The following is a 19,396-nucleotide window of genomic DNA, read 5'->3' as shown; positions in this document are numbered from 1 at the left end:
CATATCTTGTCATTAAGCTATCAAAGTATTTCAGAACATTTTGTATTCTTCTGGCTGCTCTGACAGCTCAGAGGCGTGGCCGAGGTGTTATGTCACCCTTATGTTCAAACAAAAGGATTGTGCACAGGTGTGCTGAGAAAGCCAAGACAAATGGTTTGCTCATTTGTGGTGATTGTATAGAGAGAATAGACTGACTAACTACTGGCATTTGACTTCTAACTCTCAAGCAGCGATGGCTCTTCCAACTCGTGCGCTTTGAGGCCAAAAACGTTATCGGTCCTTCGCAGGAAAACATCATTAATACTTCTCAAGTTGCTGGATTGGCTTGTCAATATAGTCAATATCAGTCAATTTAATCAGTCAATATAATTCCTGAACACAATAACTCATTATCTCTAGAGGCGTATGTTCCACGTCAGAGATCCCTTTCAACTAGATAAAGAAGTTTCAGTGTAGAAAGTTAAGTCCACATTAAGAGCTGATAGTGGCGAGTGTGGGATTATCGTTTGTCTCTGCTGATAATGTTCTAAATAAAATAATGAGTGAAAATGAACTGTGCTTAAGCTCAGAGATATGTTGACTTTGGTATCTTTCTCAGATGACTGTCTGGCTCCTCCTTGCTCTGCAGCTCTGCAGATGTACTGATGTCATACAAAGTCCCACCCCCCAGCAGCACAGGCCCAGACCAACAGGTTTCTCCTCTATCTAAGAAGGCAGTGGTGAGGCCTAAACGCTGTCCAAGAAGCTAAATATAGTCCAAGCCATTATGTCCGTTTCACAAAACAATTTGCCTGGCTGGCACTAGTTAGGGTGCTAAAACTGCTGTCTATTGCATTCTTGAAATACAAATTGTGGAGGAAAAAGGCCTAATGTTTAGGAACGAACCACAAAACATGTTTTAGAAAACAGGCTTTTATTTCTTTTGACAATATACATATTTTGTGCAGTGGTTGAGCAGTTAAATTACTTACACACAGGATACCAATAGTACAGCATAACAGGAAAGGCAAAATGTTGTGCCTTTCAAGAATTAAAAGACAGATTTTACTTTTGAACAGTTCCTGATTACATGCTATATTTGCTAGAAAAAAAAAAAAAAAAAACGTCACAAAAATCCAAAGAGTGTCCGGGAAACCTCAGATATTACACAATAGTAAAGAGACGACTCCTCATACAACATCCCACCATTCATTTCTCCTGTGTCCTTTCAGTTCCCCTGTCTGATGATGATATCTGACATGTCATCGACCTTCACCAGCTCCAAATTCTGTTTTAAAACAAAACATCATCCACATTTCACACCACATGAAACAGACATGAGCACTTGAATACTTTAAGAACATTCCAGTCGGTTCAGTATTTGTGACATTCACTAAAACTCCATGGTGAACAAAGAGCACTACTCTGTGCAGCACAACACATTAAGGGACTAATCATGTACAACATTTTTGCACTCACAGCGTGATCAAAGGAAAAGTGGTGGCCATTACTTGTAGTTAGGTTTGCATTGTTGAGGCATTAGTATTGTTTTGGTTACCTGTGGTATAAAGTGCTTTGGAGACTTATTTTGAACAGTTCATCTGTTGACTGAATCTATGTTCATGCTGTCTTGATTATTATTTTAGGGTAATGAAACTATTAAATGGGGCTTATAATGAAACAATATACAACATATTTTCATATTTGATTTTAAACATTTAATCACAAGACAAAAATTTGAAATTTGCTTTTTCTCAATTTCATAGCGTAGAGAGTCAGATGAGAAGATTGGTATCACTCTCATTATGTGCACTAAGTAAGGAGCTGCTTAGTTTAGTTTAGTCTGAAAAGTGAAGCCAATGGGGAAGTCTTGCCTTAAACCTGCATTCTTTCTAATGGGTGGCAATCTTTTTGCAAACAGACTCTACTGTTTGCAAAAAAGTCCAACTGTATGGTTTATTACCACATTAAATACTTTCCTAATGAATTTATGATCTCAAGTTGGCTTCAAGTCTTCTTCAACACAGCATGTTGATCATTTTGTAAATTATGGCCATACTTAGAGTAAAATAGATCAGTAAGCTGGGCATGCTTAAGGGCAGGACTACCATGTGACTAACCAATTAGAGGTGGGTCGTGTCTAAGCGTAACTGGATGCTCTGCTACTGAAACCAAGATGGCGATGACCTCAATGCCCTCAATGGCAGTCCACAAACCAGTGAGTGACATCATGGTGGCTACGCTGACTTTTATATACAGGCCATCAGTTTAGCACAAAGACTAGAAACATGAAAATGGCTAGTCTGGCTCTATCCAAAGGAAACAAAACTGGCCTGTTTCTTGGCAAAGGCAACCATCAGGAAAGTTGCAACTCAAAAAGTAGTTACCTTTAGTCTTAGTGTGTTAAATGTTAAGTTAATACCAGCATCCACTGAGCTTTAGTTAGCACAGATATAAAAGTGGTATAGATCTCCTCATCTAACTTGTGGCAAGAAATTGAAGAAAACCTGTTTTGTGTATCTGCATCTCTAATTTTTTCTCTGAACTTTTGACCAACAGAATAACACGGTTTCCTTTTTGCCTAATAAACATCTGGCCATAATGTTTAAAAAGCAAAACTCACCTTTTCATTGGCAAGATGAAGCAGAGCGACAAATGCCAGAGGCACCGACAGGTTCTGAGCCATTGTGTTTGGCAATCTGGTCCACCACAAGCACAGACAGAAGAGAGAGACATACACAGTTCATTACATCAGTCATGCTGTTCAAACCTCACGCCCTAGTTTTTAGTTCAGCTGCTACCTGATTTGCAGCAGGGTTCAAATAACGCATATCTATGAGGCTAACTGACAAAAACATATCAGTCTTTTGGTTCACAGATCACAGGGACCACAGATTTACTACAGGAATCACTAGCTCCAAATAACAGTCGTTATATAGTAATCTAGTAATATAGTGAAAATCTTTCTTCACAAGAATATAGAGATGTTGGAGAAGACATTGTCTTTAAATCTATGCTTTCATATCTAAGTAGAACCCCTGATGTCAAATGACAGTGAAAACAACACGGATATATAATTTGCATGCAATGTTGTTTTGGTGAGTGCTGTTCAGTCATTATTCCTCATTAGTGCTGCGCCATGGCAGGCATGGTAGAAGGACTACTGGTACCTTTGAAGCAGTGTCTTTGTGGTTTGACTGAAGACTTTCTCCCCGCACACCTCTGGTTTCTCCACAGTCACCGCCTCCTGTAGAGAACCGTGACACAAAAAAAACACTGATGGGCACAAGCAGAAGCACACAGATATACACAGCTAAATCTTTGATTCATGTTCACTCTACCAACCAAGCAACGCTTAGGGGTGTAACAATATGTATATTTGTCCCAAACTGTTCAGTGCAGGACGTTCAGTTTGGTATGTGACCCAAACAATTACTGTCAAAACAGGTTAATAATCCAATTACTCCCACTTGTACAATAAGTATTCTACGCCCAGAATATTTTACTTTACTTTTAATATTTTATGAGCACCACTCAGCTGCTCATGGATAGGCTAGCCATCGGCTTAACTGTTTTAATAATACTTACACATTGTTGGATGTTCACATTTTTCAAAATAAAAGACAAAAATGTTAACTTCTACCTTTTATTTCTGCTGTAGCCATACCAAAAATATACCAAACCTTGACCTCAAAACAGAGGAGCATGAATTGACCACTATATAGTAAGATACTATGTGGCCACTTTGTCACTGTGATTTACCTCTGTGGATTTTTCTGGGCTGTCAGTCAGAAGAGTCCACATGCTGTTCTTAAGCCTCTTCATGTCCATTTTCTTTGCTGTCTTGGCATAATTGATCTCAATCTTGTTGACCTATGGGAACAAGTAATGTAAAATTAAGTGTCTTGAAAATATTTTCAACAAAGAGATGCTACCTCTAAAAAGCCAAGACCCACATACAAGAGTGACCTGCGTTAAAATCCTGTGTTACTCACCCTGTGTGGTTCAGGTACCAGATCATCCTCCCCATAGGTTGAGACGCCCTCTAGATCTTGTGAGGGTGGAGGTATACTGTCACCTGAAGGCTGTGAATCATCTGAACCAACAAAACCTTCAACATCATCATCACTGTCGCCACCCTGAAGAGGAACATGGACAAAGAGATTCCAAATGGATGAAAGTGTGTGATTTGGTTCCCATTTAGTTTTTGTAATCGTTTAACGACAATTCTCTGTCTCCGGTTCCTCTGGAAATTAGAAGTTCTCACATTTCGTGAATTTTACAAAACAAATTTGGTTCAGAGGTAGTAATTCAGCATAAGGTTCATGCAATGACAATTACCACATTAAATTAAAGGGGATAAAAAGGAGGAGTTCTGACCTGAAGACCTGGACAGAAGTTGGCTGTATCGTTGGCGTTGTTGTAGTCGTAATCTCCAATTCCTTCTCCAAGCTCTCCAGACAGCCTTTGATGGCCTTCTTTACTCAGCTAGAGTTAACAGAATTAAATATATCTTTCAAATACAGCACAAATGATATTTTGGTATCATCATAGTAACAGATATATTATACAGCGACTGTCGCATGTCTCAATTGTTTTAAGTCGAGTTTAGTATAAAAAGCTGATGATGGTGTGAATTATGTGATTGCTTTACATTTCCACCATGTAAAGTAATCAGATTCCACAAACAAAAAAAGTATGTCTATGTTTGTGCATCACTACTCTGAATCTCTTCCACCGGCCCTGTCACAAGTGGTGAAGACTCACCACGCTGGAGGGTTTGAGGCTGAGCTGGGAGAGTGCCTCTGGAGGGAACTGGAAGTCTGCTGGTAAGGTTGTTTTCTTATGGCTGGCACTGAGTGCAGACTTGCTGTTAGTAGTGGCGGCCTGTGAGGGGAAGGCAGATATCAGATTCAGTTCAGGTAGATTTTGGTCAGCGCCTCAAATCCCTACAGAAAGAGAGGTCAGTTTTTAATCTAAATTTTCATCCTATTTCACTGAATTGAATTACTGGTGCTAAAACTCTTTAATATGTGTTGTGGAGATGTGTGCCAAGACACCAACCTTGAACCTGTGCTCAGATCTGCTCTGACATGTCCATGACATAAAATTGTTTGGTGGAAAGACAAATGTCAGGTCAAGTTTACGAGCAGAATACCCACACTAAGTATTTATACTGATGCGCGGTCAACTAAAACCAGAGACATAAAAGACTCCCTAAGCTCCAACTGTGACACCAGCGGGATCAGACATAATTCCTAAAGAACTGGTTGTTGTGTTGCTATGGTTACTACACCAAAAAGTGCCATGTTATAGCATTAATACCTCTACATTATGATAGATGGAACATAGATGACCACTGACTCTGATGTTAGATACACTATCAAAGCCCTGGGCTGTTCTTCTGACATGCTGTCTATCCCTGAAATGTTCCACAACATTTCCTGCACGGACTCATGTGTGAATGGGAGCAGGGATCAAAACTCAGGCAAATCTGTACTGCCAATTTCCCACCTTAAGACCTAGTAATATCACAGGGAAAAATACAGGGTTGTGAATGAAATAAGTAACATTATTGAGTTCCATCCATCTGAGGAAAGACACCATCACATGGAGCGAGCAAACCAACTGCATGACTAAACTGATGACCTATTTCAATCCCGGACTTATTTATGGTTGGCTTTCCAATACTTCCGAGTGTGATTTGATAACTAACAAGCAATGCAAGTTCATTAGTTTGCAAACAAGCTGCTTTTTTAAGGAATGGTGGGTAACTGGACATATTCAGAAAGAAGGGAACAGTTAAAGATGTTATAGTGTATCTGGCTTCTTTCAGAAATATTTATGTCAGCCCACAGACAGGTTTTTGGCATATTCTAGGTGTTTTTCTTCAAATGGAAGTTTACTCTGATATGCACCCACATGGTTCAACATATTGGGAGTTACATGAGAAGATCAAGTGGTATCCATCTCGTCATCTAACCAAGGAAGCAAATAATCATATTTTTCCACCTGTAACACAATTTCTTTAATACTGATCAACAAACATTAGACAATATTAATACAACTGAACAGTTAATATATTGTTTTTTCGAATGACAAATGTAGCAAGGGTTCTTACTCTTGTGGTGCGGAAATGGGTGTCAAAGTTGACATCATCATTGAAGTCTATTTCAAAGGCCTTCTTGGGCTTTCTCTTACGTGTCTCCTTGTCAGGCAAATGGTCCACTATAGGTGATGACAACAGGCAGATGAAACAGATAATTGTTATGCTGCACACATTAATAAGGGAGAACAACCATCCCCGTATACCTCAAAACATGAATATAAGTCTAATGCATATTAATTATAACACAGCATAAAAAATATTTGTTGCTACTTTTCTGCCATTAAATAAAATGGGATGGCTATTGAGCAAAACTAGAAACACCCTGGGAAGTGCCACAAGACAGCTCTAGGTTCGGGCTACATTAGCAAAAAATGTCTTGCTCAAGGGCACTTACTTCTGTCATTTCTACTCAACTACCACAGTTGTCTCCAATTGTGTTTTAAACCATGAATTTCACTCACATTTGTGCTTTGGTTTGAACTGCCAGTAGCCAGGTCCAGCCCATGTGGCCATGGTCCTGGGGCTGAAGTATGAATACTCCCTGGGCTGAGAGGACAGCTGCAGACACATGGTGGCAATGTCTCCCTCTCCGATTGGAATCACATCTCTGTGCCACCATAACAGCAGCATGAGAAACCATTCAAATCAGGACATGCACGCACACAAATGACCCTTCTCTTCGTAGAGGCTGTACTAGTTGGATTTTGACCAATTCAGTAGTCCTAATGTTAAATGTATAGTAGTTCTAATACATTAAATATCTACTCTCCTGCCAATAATAGGCAATGCATTTACTTATGATATGAGTAATACATTTTAAAATGTGTGAGCTTAAGTAGGCATTAAGAAGAGGCTGCTTTCTTTTCCTATGTAGAACTTAAAGGCATTCCTTTTATCCCAACACAAGATACAAACAACATTAAGGAGTATTAGTGCAGAAAAGCCGCAAAAAGTTAAAAGAAAAGAGAATCATCTCTGGAAAACTTTGCCCAATTCACCTGATAATAAAAAATGATTAAATAAACAAATGAGAAGGTCTGTGGTAAAAGAGTGAGTTCTTCTACCTCTCAGCAAATCACTGCTGTACAATTCACGATCTTACCTTCCTTTGCCAGAGCCAGAAGCCTCACAGCCCTCCTTGAACTCTTTGGATCTCTCCTCACAGTCACGCAATCCATCTTCATTGTCTGCATCAAATTCAGGGCAGTCATCTTCGTAAGGCTCAGGCTCAGGCTCAGCGTTCACATCAAACACGTGTTCGCCCTGTTTCAGTTTCTCCAAGAGCTGATTCATGGTCTAAAAGAAAACAGACAGACAGACAAAGGTATCTGAAAGTGTCCTTGAAAAGAAGTCCTTGACCAGATTCCTGGATGTTAAACTCCTCACTAGGACTAGGTTGAACAAATTTGAACTACCATGATTAAATAAAAACAAACATAATTTCATTCATTCCAATGCAATAGGTCAAGTACTCTCTGTTGGACCTCAAAGCAAACTACTTAGACTGACATTAGACTTTAATTTTGAATTCGAGCACATCAGCACTTTCAGTACTTAACTTTTTCCTATATTTACACGACCATTTGAATATCGAACAAAAAGTGACAACCCGACTGAAAACGATCATATGTAGCCTTGTCCAAACCTCACTATCATCTATTGTGGCAATAGTTCAGTTTAGTGACATGCTCTTTTTACATTAATATAACTGAATCAACTATTTAGCTGTAAGTTTCTACATTACACAGCAAGGTCCACAATCTTCTATTATCATATCAATTTTCAGCACCTTCACAGCATCACATAACAATAATGTCTTATGATATAATTGATGACCTGAACCTCTATAAATGGCATTAAATGGATTGAAGGATTAACCAATGAATGTTGACACTTTCCCATTAAGAATAACAATAAGCTTCCAAGCTAATGTTAGTTCCAGTGTTTGCCACAGGTCTGATGGTGCTGACAAAAAGATTCCACTAAAGGGGAATTGAACGGCCTCCTGCAAGTATGTAACTTCTCTCGACAACCAAAACATTTTTTTTTTTTTTTTTTATAAAAACATCACTGCCTTATAGCGGGAGGCATTTTTCTGCAGACCTTGTCCAATAACTCATAAATGCTCTGATATCTGATGTCTAAATGTCCAAGCACACTTCTACTGCTCCTCAAAACCCAAAAACATCACACTGACATTCCTGCAGATTTTCCTTCACTGCTATTCCACACAATATAACCTTGGGGCAGTACTAAGACTGTCATACACTCTTTTAAAACCATTCAGACATAAACTGAGATATAAACGGTAAAATATGTTAAACAGAGGACTCTTCTCTTCTCCTCTTCCTCTCCATTCTTATGCTTCGTGTCTCTTTAATGCCTGTTACTAACTTGGTATCTTCCCCGGAAGCCTTTCTGTGCTTTTCTCATCTCTCAGGTTCCTGTGGATCGTGATCATGGCTCTCCTGCTGTGGTTCTCTGGCTTCATGAATCACCGCCACCACTTTTTACCAATATTAGTCGTATATTATATATACTATTAGTCATATTCCTTCTGTCAGTACTATAGTTAGTATTTTGGTCTCTCTCTCTCCCTCTCCCCCAACACGGACCCCGACAGAAAGCCGCCCACATTTGAGCCTGGTTCTGTTCAAGGTTTCTTCCTGTGAGTTCTTCCTGCCACTGTGGCCTAATATAATATCTGATGCTGCTCATGTGGGGATTCTTGAAGGTGGTATTGTGTTATGAAGAGGAATTGCTGGTCCTATTACCACTTAATCAAATAAAAGACTTCCATCAGAATAATTTATAATGTTAGGTTGGGTGGTTGTAGTGGTTAGATGGTTTGTCTAACCTGCTCAGGGTTCCAGCTAGTGAAGGAGAAGTCCTGCAGTGAGGGGCAGATGGAGCTTTTCTCCTGGGAACGTTGCAGTCCAGCTGGCAGAAACAAAACAGAAAGCTGGGGTTAAATATTTCTACTGAGAAGCAGCTAAAAAAAAAAATCAAAGCATTTAAATAAAGAAAACAAATCTTTTGGGCTTGGTAAATGGTTTTTACCCATGAATGGGGATGCTGGGACTCCCTGCGAAGGTGGAGGAGAGTAAGAGGATCTGGACTGCAGGAGGGTCATGTAAGAGGGAAACAACAGCTCGCAGCGACTGTTCTCACTGAAGAGGACTGACAGGAAGACACCAGCTGTGCTGCTTTCATCGAAGGATGACGCCATGCGCTGAAACATGGGGTCCACCTGGGTGGGTAAAAACAGTTAATCATGTCACAGCCATATGAAAAAGGAAACTGAGGTAAAAAAAAAAAAAAAAAAATACGAATACAGTTCACTAAAAAACAAACCTTCATATGTGGTAATGTCTTTGGGTTATTTGAGCACAAGAAACAGTTGGTTTGAAAGGTGGTGCAGTCGTATTAGAGACCAAAGATAAAAGAAAACCTGCAGAAATTGCTCAGTGCTCCTTCTAAGACAGCAGCTTAGTGATCCATGTCTTCACATCATATCATCCATCTCATCAAAAATGAACTTAATGTTGCTGTGGGACTAATAAAGGAATATCTTATCAGATATCAGTCACACATGATGGATATTAGGCAATTATAAAGTTTTAGTCAATGACAGAATGATAAGCTGTAATTGCCATGGTTTAACACTTGAGCAAAGTGACCTTTAATGTGACCCTCATGACTGCATACTGAACGTAAAGCCTACAAAATTAGGACCTCAGACTAAGTGAAAAACTAGAATTACCACCTGGGACTACTATGCCTCTCTCTATCAGTCAAGTTGCAGTTCACATCCATATCTGTACAGATAATAGACCGTACAAAAAAGTAGAAATATCCATCATGGTGTCACCCATTGGTTTGTGGACTAGCGTTTTGAAGCCTCAGGTTTGGCATTTTGGCAACTAGTGGAGTCGCTCCCTGTTGGCCTTTAGAAAGAATGCAGGTTTAAGGCACTTGGACATTGGCTTCACTGATCAGACCTGGAAGCTACATCCACTTCTCCTGTACAGCCTGTGGTCAAGACCCAAGATAAGTGTCACCAATTCAGTGACGTTGATAGGCTTTGAATATAGAGAGTCACCGGGACTTACAGGTGGTGATTTGAGGCAACTAGGTGGGTACCTGATAAAACTTGTGTTTTTTGACAAATTATAGATCTGATTATAGATTATAGAGTGGTAATTGTGAACTTGACTTTTTAGAGATAGTGGTTCTCACAGAACAACGAGGCTACAAACATTATGATCTTATAGATCGTAATGCATTGCTGTAGATTAAACTATCAAATAGTATACAAAGTAGTTAAAATTAGCACAACCCTACATTTCAACAGCTGTAAAATGCAACAGTCACATTAATGTAGCAGTAACATTAATCCAAAAACATCAGGTATAATAGTAAAACACTGATGGGAACTGCACAATGAGCATTTCAAGTATATTTTGCTATATTGCTTACATACTTTTACCTCAGTTTTTTATCTTAGTAAGATTTAGAGTGCTTAACTTCTTCAACACCCACAACTTAACTGCACCAAGTGTTACCTGTACCAGTAAGCTGTGTCTGTGAATGAGTCTAGCAAGTTTGTGTGAGCCTGTGTGTGCCACAGAAAGAAATTGAAAAACATATGTAATGTTACTACCGCGACATCTTTTTCTCAGTCAGACGCAGGACACACACGCCTAGAAATATCGCCGCAGCCAACCAAATGTGAAATATGGTCACGACTTCCGCTTTCCTTCCTTAGTTGTGGTGTAGAATAATGGCCAGAAAATGTTTTTTCAAAATTGTGATTTCCCAGGGAAGTTGACTTTTGATCTTTTGGATATAGTGTCATCACTTCATATGCTAATTATGACAAATTTTACACAAAAACCATAGATAATGGGATAAAATTCTTGAGTTATGGCCAAAAGCATGTGACCTTGACTTTAACCACCAAAATCTAATCAGTTCATCCTTGAGTCCAAGATACGGCATTCCTGAGATATCTTGTTCATGACGATGGGAGGGACGGAAGGACAACCCGAAAACATCCCTCCAGCCATGGCTGTCACCTGCTTGGTTCCCTCCACTGCTATCCGTTCGTTCCTCAAATAAAATACATACTTTATTCCATTCCAACAATGGTGCTAACCTAGCGTACTCTCTTGTTACTGCTGCCAATGAATAATATAATAATAATAATAAATAGATAATATAACCATTTTAATCAATATAATTTTGCGTTTTGTTTACCTTTTACAAGGCTGGATAGAAAATGTTTATATGGAGATATGCCCTGAAAGATTTCTTCCTTCTCATTCTTTTACTGATAAATAAAAATGTTTAATATTTATCCTAGTGATGCTAAGTGTTTCTATGTTTTGTGAACAAGTGGTACACATATTGAAGCGGTTGTGGCGTCTAGGTTTGATGTTAAGCACTGTAAACTTCACCACCAATCTCTGGAATTAGGACTTTTTTTTTACTCCTGGAAGTATTGGATCATCCAAACATACGTATTCCTGAGTCCCTCAAAAAGTTTGTGTGGATGGAGCAACTTTCAAGCACATTATTTAAAGAAGAATGTTTTCATTCAAGTGCCATAGATCTAATGACACAAAAGATGGTAAATAGCAATAGTACTTGACATAACTGAACTATGTCCAACAGTACAATATAATATTATATATAATAATATAATATATATAATATAGTATAATCCAAATAGAGTTGAGGTGGATCTCAATTGAAGTTATATTGTCCTGTAAGATAACACGTTACCTCGCACTTCCTATCAGAGTCAGCACTATTGATGTTGCTCAGGTTCTGCTCTACTGTCCGCTTTGGAGGCCTTTTTTTCTTCGGCTGCTTGGCAGTCACTTCAGCCCCCTCATCTCCACCCTCCTCCTTCAGACCATGGTCTGGATATATTCAAAATATGGGAGAAAAAACAAAACAAAACGGAAAACCTCAAGTGGTGTTCAAATAACACAACAGTGCAGGTAAGACCAAGTATTACATCTTATAGAACAACGTTGAGCTTCTAGCTCCAGTGTATAATTCAGTACATTTAAATGAAAATCCAACAACACAAAGAAAAGTAAGTAAACCACACTGATGATGCTCTCACCCTCTCCAGGTTTGGTCTCGGCTCCCAGACCACCTAGGACCCGGTAGGCGTCGGCATGAACAGCATCAACCCTCACAGCATAGATCTTGGTACTGGCATCTAAAGTGCCAGCTGCCACCTTCAAGAGAACACACACTGCTTGTGAAATGAGCCAAACAATGACTATTTCATGGCATTTCTACCTTGAAAAGCACTGCTCATATATATATATATTTTTTTACATCATCACAACAACCCCTTCCGACAAAAGTGTGTTTGCAGCTTTCAGTAGGTTGAAGTCAGGATGCCTTATCAGAATGAGTGGAACGACCTCTCATCAGATAAAACCCCATCCTAGACTGCATAACTTATCAACACCTTTCAACAGGCTTTAACTTGGATGCTATACATCACTGGATTCAGATCCAAGATAGATGACTACAAAGTCTTCTATGTTTTTCATGACTACAAGGATAAAGCAGGGAAATAGCTACAACAGACAAAGTATCATACATTTGATTCAAATTCATTAAATTAATCTAAAGTTCAAAGGCTTCTGGGAAACCATGGGAGTTATCGAAACGGATTAAAAAAAAAAAAAAGACAACTCAAACCTTGAAGTTTGTGAGCTCAGAATCCTTCTGTTTGAGAATATCAGCCATGTAATCAATCAGATGCAGACCAAATGCATTTTTGGTGGTGATTTTCTGCCAAAAAAAAAAAAAAAGACACACAGAAAATGTAAAAGATAAGAGACTACATTTCCAGGGTGGTTATTATAACACTTCAAAATACACACTGTTTGAAACAGTGAATGATTTTCTAAGATCCAGACACTATAATGTACGCAGCAGCACACATATACTTACATTCTCAGTGGAGAGTTTTATGCAGGTGGAGTAATGCTCTGAGATCTGTGCATTTGACAACTTGGGCACGGCTGCAGGAGTCCCCGTAGCACTGCATACAAAAACGAGATTATCTTTAAGCTCCCTGACGCCTATTAGAAGGGCAGGCAGAAATTGGCTTTTGCAACCATGGTTTAAAATGTTGTCACCTCAAACGTAAACTACGAGCTCTACGTGACAGACTGACACTGATGTGCAACGGTTTGCCAAATCTTAATCTCCACAGCCTACCTGTGAGACGCAGAGTCATTGAAGGAGGAGTCGGTGGCAGCTTGCAGATCAATGATTCTCGACCTCCGGCGCTGACGTCGCTCCTGCTCATCATCGTTGCCGGGGAAGGCCGTCAGCAGCGGGGTGCTGCAGGCCGCAGGAGACAGACCCTTGTTTTTTAAGGAGGACGATGTCCATCCTTGACGTACCCGGGAGACGGGTGTGGAGGCTGCACTCATCTTATAGATAGAGAAACATACAAACGCATGTTGACACAGGTCCAAGAAAAACGGCAGTAACTGAATTCTACAGTACAACAAACTACCTGATACAGGTTTTCTGTATGCTTGTTGAAAAGGTGTACACTTTAGTGAAAAGCAGAATGTAGTAAATAAGTAAAACACTGGCTCGGACCTAATCTCTAAACTAAACTCTAATTCTAAACATTTCCGAAGTGCTGATTTGTCCTATGTGGCTCCCGTACGACACTCAGATATAAACCAGTGGGATTATGACGTTAACTTCAAGTAGAATAAAAAGTGATTTAACTTAACGTGAATATATTTCTAAACACAGCATATTTCACACAGCATGGCGTATCTGTCCAATAACACGTTCCACCAGAACTAGACCAGAAAACAAGCGTTGCCTCCAGGTTCCCCCAGCGCATAGCAATTTAGCACAACAATGCTAGCTAATATGGACGTGTTCTCATTGTTAACAAACTGACCACACTGACCAAAAAAAGAAAGCATTAGCACAACGCTTGCATGGTCAGCCCTACGTACCTCGAAATGTCTCAATTCCAATGTGGCCGTCTGGCGTTTCGTTACAATTTATAATATGACACACAAGAACAGAGCAAAACTAGTAGTAGTAGTTTTTCTTCCTGTTCAGCGTTTGAATTTTTGCGCGGAGCGGTTTACGTAAGACTACATACGTCATGACGTTAAACCACGCCCAGTCACTTTGAATACACCTCTTGTTGGATACATTTTTAGGTTTTTAATGACTAAATGCCTCAAAGCAAATCAATTAATTGTCTTTATTATTCTTATTAATAGTAGTAGTTGTTGTAGTATTGGTATTGATATTCAGTTATTTAATTATTCATGATTCTGTATTTTAATTCACACTTCAAAAATTAGACTTGTACCACCAAAAAACTTTTATGTACTGAATGTTGTGGTAGAAAATAACCATTTGTTTCTACTGGCAGGGATGTGCTTTATTGTTGCTGTACTTGCATAATTGGTAACAAAGTTGTTGATAGCTCTTGTAAACAATTACAATACAATTGTGCTGCCACACAGTAACATAACCTGCATGCACACACCCCTGCACTTTTATTTAATTTTAATTTTAGTTCTTTCTATTCTGTTGTTTTTCTATATTGTAAACTGCAGCTGGACGGAGTCCAGGAAAAAGTTTGCCACGGGGAAAATAAAGTATATCTTATCTTATCTTATCTTCTTTTAAGCACTTGATTCTATTATTGCCATGAAACTGGTTCCTGATCACTGATAGGAACCCTGTGATTGTCTGTTGTCTGTTCCTTCACCAGCACAACTATTAGGACAGCAATTTGGCGAACATTTAGTGAAACGGTGTTTCTTATAATCCTGCCATGTATCTTTCCCCCTTGTTTCATCAAAACAGCTTCACAGACAAGTCAGCACAGCGCTGAAATTGCTCACTAGATGGCAGTAAAAAGTAAGGCTTCAATGCTGGTTTTTACTACACCGCTGGTGTAGCGTTTGGGTAAAACACTGCTTTCCCCCATTTGCTGTGAAAGAAAAATCCATTCCCCAGGACTGGGAAGTCTACAATGTAGCATGTACATTTGCACAAAGTCATCTATTCATGATAAGATCTTGTGTTTCTATATTTTGAGTTGAGTTCAACTCATGTGAAACAGAATACCATTTCCAAATCACAGCTTGTCAAATACATATTGAAGTCTACTTGCCTTCATTCCTTTTAATCAAACATTTCACAAAGCACAGTATAACACCACAGCAAGAGGTTGATATATACAGTATACACTATTTAACCAAGTAGGTCTCATTGAGTGTCTCAATGTCTCTCATTGAAAGATGAGAGATGAACACACACACACATAAAACTGTCACACACAAGTGAACCCAATATCCAGTTAATATGCAATAAAAGAAAAGTCAGGAGCAGCCACGCTGACCAAGACCACTACCGTCTTGATCTTTTAAAATCAGCTTAAATTCCCCAAATGTAATCAGCTCTACAATGTCAGGTCCTTCTGCCTATTTTTCCAGGAATAAGTTGCCACATATTTAAAAGCTTTTTTGCTTAATTCTGTTCTAACTCTGGAGACCATCTGAAGAATGTTTTGAGAGCATAGACCATATTGGTTTTGGTTTTTACATATGTATGTTTGTACACAAATAAAGAGGGCTAGCCCAAGGAGAGATTTATATATAAAAGCCAACCAATACAAAAGGCTGCAGACATACAGAGATGGCCACTTAGCAGCAGTATACAGAATACAGAATACAACAATATGGTATACAGTATTCAACTTCTTTTGGCACTGGTCAGGTGAATCCAAAAGAGCAGATCACTGTAATCCAATAAAGGTAAAAAGCTTGGAAACAAGATTTTCAGTGTCTGATTTGAATGTCATGTTCTGATCAATAAAAATACCCAAACATGTGTGACCATTTCAACAAAGTACTTGAGAGCTCACTGCAAATAAATAAACTCTATTGCTTAAACTTTCAGTTGTCTGCATTTAACACCAACTTAAGATGAGTTAATTGGGACTGAACAACATCAAAGGGAGACTGCAGGAATTCAAGGGTTTCTACTATTGAAGGGGATATGCAATAGATAACATGAAATGGAAAACGGCTTTGATAAGTTATCACAGACATTATTTACAAATCTGGAGAACAGTAGTGGTCCTATTATGGAACCCTGGGGCACCCCTTTTGATAAAGAGAGGAGCAAACTAGACAAATTGTGCTTTAGTTGACAAGTAATTTGAAAACCAACTTACAGCATGCCCAGATAAAACAGTAATGTAGATTACATTTGCCTTGGAAAAATCTGAGCTGCACAATGTCTTTTGCACTGCCTTGTCATGGAAAAATCTAATGGTGAGCACCAAAGTTGTCTTTTGTCTTTTATTCTTGTACAAGAAGAGCGAACAGTTCATACAGAGACCGTGGTCTCTGTAGACGCCTGACCGTGAGTTTCACACACAGGATATTTATAGCACACAGTGCGTGGGGTGAATCATCATGACGTACACCAAAACAGCTTATCTTGTGAGTACAGTTGGGGTAGGAATCAGGAATCAAAAAGTGCTGGGAGGAACATGTAATTACATACAGTTGGTAATCTTCTATCAAATGAAAAAGGCAGCAAATGCAGAAAGGCACAATCAGCATACACAGTAAGGAACAGTCAGCATATACAGCAATTTCCCATTAACATCCACCCAACTGAGGGATCCCCTCCTTTCAGCAAAGAGAGAACATAGGCATATTTCCATTATGTTGGGAGTATCATTGTTGGAGAAGGTAAGAATATGAGCCAAAGGTTCTGCTATAAAGTTTACAGCTAACTTGAGAAAGAAAGTAGTACATTTGTCAGGGAATGTCAATTTGTGTATTTGTTAGGATCCAGTTGCTTTGAGGCTCTATGGACCTCTATTACTGATGGAAACCCTTTGACTGGATGTCTGTGTTGAAAGCTGGGACTAGAATTATGTATAGAATGTGTAAGAACGGTGCATAAACCCAAATATCATTTGTCCTCTGACACTAGTTTAAGCTACACTGTGTATACATCCTGACCAGCATGAGCAGAAATAAAGGCCTGTCTAGTAAACAGTTAATATACTTATTTCTAAGAATTCACAATCTATAAATCTCTTGGTGGACACCTATTGTAGTATTTCATCCTGGTTGCGGATTTAATGGCAATTCCCAGCCCCCACCCTGTGTGTGTGTGTGTGTGCACCCTGTGAAAGTGCTAATGCGTCTAAAGAGAAGCACCATAATGTGATGTATGGTTATGGCATTAAAACTGAAATGACGGTGGGTGTGTGTGTGTGTAATATGTGCATACACTACATTTAAACCACATATACATAAACAGAAGTAAACACGCACACACACAAACTCACACAGACATATTGGTGTCAACATGCAGCAGTGCTGAATAAATGAAACCCATCCATCTCCTCTGCAGAAGCATCAGCTTATTCTAACTAGCCATTTGATTGATTTTTCCTGTCTGATGGGAGATGATGATGATTATTCTCTCTCTGCCGTCATCAACAATTAACATCTCTTGCCCAAAGTTATTTTTAGCAATGAGACTTTTTAGATCCTGTCTGTCTTAGTTAAGCCTTCTTTTACACAAACCCACACTCTGACTCATGTTGGTCCAGGGTATACTGACACTTGTTGGTTCAGGGTTAATGGGGCACTTAACCTCTAGCACACTCAGACAATACGCAGTGCAATGAGGGCATATTCAAGTTTTTAAGTTAGGTCTGCTTGGCAGAGGTGAGGATTGCTTAAGGTTCATGTCAGTGAAAGAGATAGTATGTATTGTACCGTTCCAATGCTTTTAATGAAATTACAAAGCAGGAGTGCTGTGGAAGAGGATGTTTGGCTGGTGAAACACAGGCAGACTGAAGTAGTGGACCAGGCAAAGAATAATGTTTTAAAGATGCAATGTGTAAGATCTAGCCATAATTTTAATTTAAAACATTGTCCTCTGTAACCCCAGATTCTATGAGTATAGGCGTAGCCCTTTAAGAGCAGTCGCATCCAGTTGCATTGGGTTTATTTCCTCGCACATGCGCAGTCCTGAAGATTTCTTTCGCGCCCTTGTGCTGTGCACGGGCCACAACCAGGTCTGCATGAGTGGTATATAACACCTGCGTGACCTGATATCTGCTCCCAAATAAGCCAGCTTTTTCTTCAGCTGACGTAGGTGGAGCCAGTAGGGCCCACAGCTTAAAGGGCTATGCCTATACTCCTAGAATCTGGAGTTACAGAAAGTAACCAACGTTCTATTTCATATAGGCTTCGCCCTTTAACCCTAGAACACTAATGTCGGGTGATTTTCACCCAAACGATTCTGGCAATCCCAAGGCTCATGCAAATAAGTGAAAAGAAGAGAGCCTAGGTGACACGGCATGGCGCGTCTGTATCGGCTCTCTATTCCGGGGCTGTGTGTGCAAAACATGTCCAGAGCTGACGGAGTTCCGCTGGTCATCAAGCACGTTCAAGCTTCAAAGATTGCTAAGACACATCCGGAAAATTCAGCTTCCAGCACAACCCTCTTTGGGGGAAAACAAACGAAACTTGCCATAGACTTTAATGTAAAATAATGGTACAACAGAAAACCACCTGTATGAAATTACTTCATAAATGACCTGAACACACCATGCCAGGCAGATATACTTCTACTCTCTTGACCTAGAAAGCGCAAGATACACGGGAAGGTTTAGTATGATCTACTTTCAGTCATGTCCCTTCATTCCCCAGCATCGGGCTTGTATTAAGGTCCATCAGTAACTCCACTCAGTGAACAGAGGTGTCCTACCCAGACATCGGTTTCTACCTTATTGAGTTGGCAAATTATGCTGGCTAGCAACGGCACTGTGCACTGACTATAAATTAAGGTTAACTTGCATTACCCCAGTCAGTGTAGCCTGAGCTCCAACCAGCAGTTAACTGTTAGTAGCCTATAAAGAACACGGGTCCAATTGCAACCTATTCTTAAACAGGCTATGAATTTTTCATGCAATTATTAGCTACCTTAATTCTGCAAAGAGGATGTCTGGCCTACATGTGCTATTGGCTGAAAGCATCTGTGCTAGTAACATTAGTCTACAACATATGAGCATAGCTAGGATCTTTTCTACCAGGGTCCCCCGCCATGTCCTGAACAAATCTCATCTCATTTTTTATACCGCTTATCCGTAAGGGTCGCGGGGGAGCTGGAGCCTATCCCAGCTGACTTTGGGCGAGAGGCAGGGTACACCCTGGACTGGTCGCCAGCCAATCGCAGGGCCAC

The 19,396-nt window shown here is 39.6% G+C and overlaps 1 protein-coding gene across 1 annotated transcript; it reads right to left on the bottom strand.

The window, feature by feature from the left end:
- Nucleotides 1-914: 914 nt before the first annotated feature.
- ncaph (non-SMC condensin I complex, subunit H) lies at nucleotides 915-14,207 on the bottom strand. Its single transcript, XM_070834009.1, has 18 exons — nucleotides 14,110-14,207; nucleotides 13,343-13,560; nucleotides 13,073-13,163; nucleotides 12,818-12,910; nucleotides 12,225-12,342; nucleotides 11,876-12,015; nucleotides 9,149-9,338; nucleotides 8,946-9,028; nucleotides 7,191-7,384; nucleotides 6,550-6,695; nucleotides 6,101-6,207; nucleotides 4,747-4,866; nucleotides 4,360-4,467; nucleotides 3,975-4,118; nucleotides 3,742-3,852; nucleotides 3,150-3,226; nucleotides 2,603-2,678; nucleotides 915-1,267 (listed from the first exon to the last, which is right to left on the bottom strand). Exons 2-18 carry the CDS (start codon nucleotides 13,558-13,560, stop codon nucleotides 1,208-1,210), a joined length of 2,076 nt encoding a protein of 691 aa, XP_070690110.1. The 5' UTR covers nucleotides 14,110-14,207; the 3' UTR covers nucleotides 915-1,207.
- Nucleotides 14,208-19,396: the final 5,189 nt, after the last annotated feature.

The sequence above is a fragment of the Pempheris klunzingeri genome, chromosome 7 (genome assembly GCF_042242105.1).
Source record: "Pempheris klunzingeri isolate RE-2024b chromosome 7, fPemKlu1.hap1, whole genome shotgun sequence".
Taxonomy (NCBI): Eukaryota; Metazoa; Chordata; class Actinopteri; order Acropomatiformes; family Pempheridae; genus Pempheris; species Pempheris klunzingeri.
Note: the sequence above shows the minus strand (reverse complement) of the source record. Positions and strands in the feature narration are given on the sequence as shown.

Coding starts and splice junctions, on each gene's coding strand:
- ncaph (XM_070834009.1), bottom strand. CDS start 13,560: ATGAGTGCAGCCTCCACACCCGTCTCCCGGGTACGTCAAGGATGGACA. Junction 12,016..12,224: donor CGAGACCAAACCTGGAGAGG/GTGAGAGCATCA, acceptor GAATATATCCAG/ACCATGGTCTGAAGGAGGAG. Junction 2,679..3,149: donor ACAAAGACACTGCTTCAAAG/GTACCAGTAGTC, acceptor GTGGTGGACCAG/ATTGCCAAACACAATGGCTC.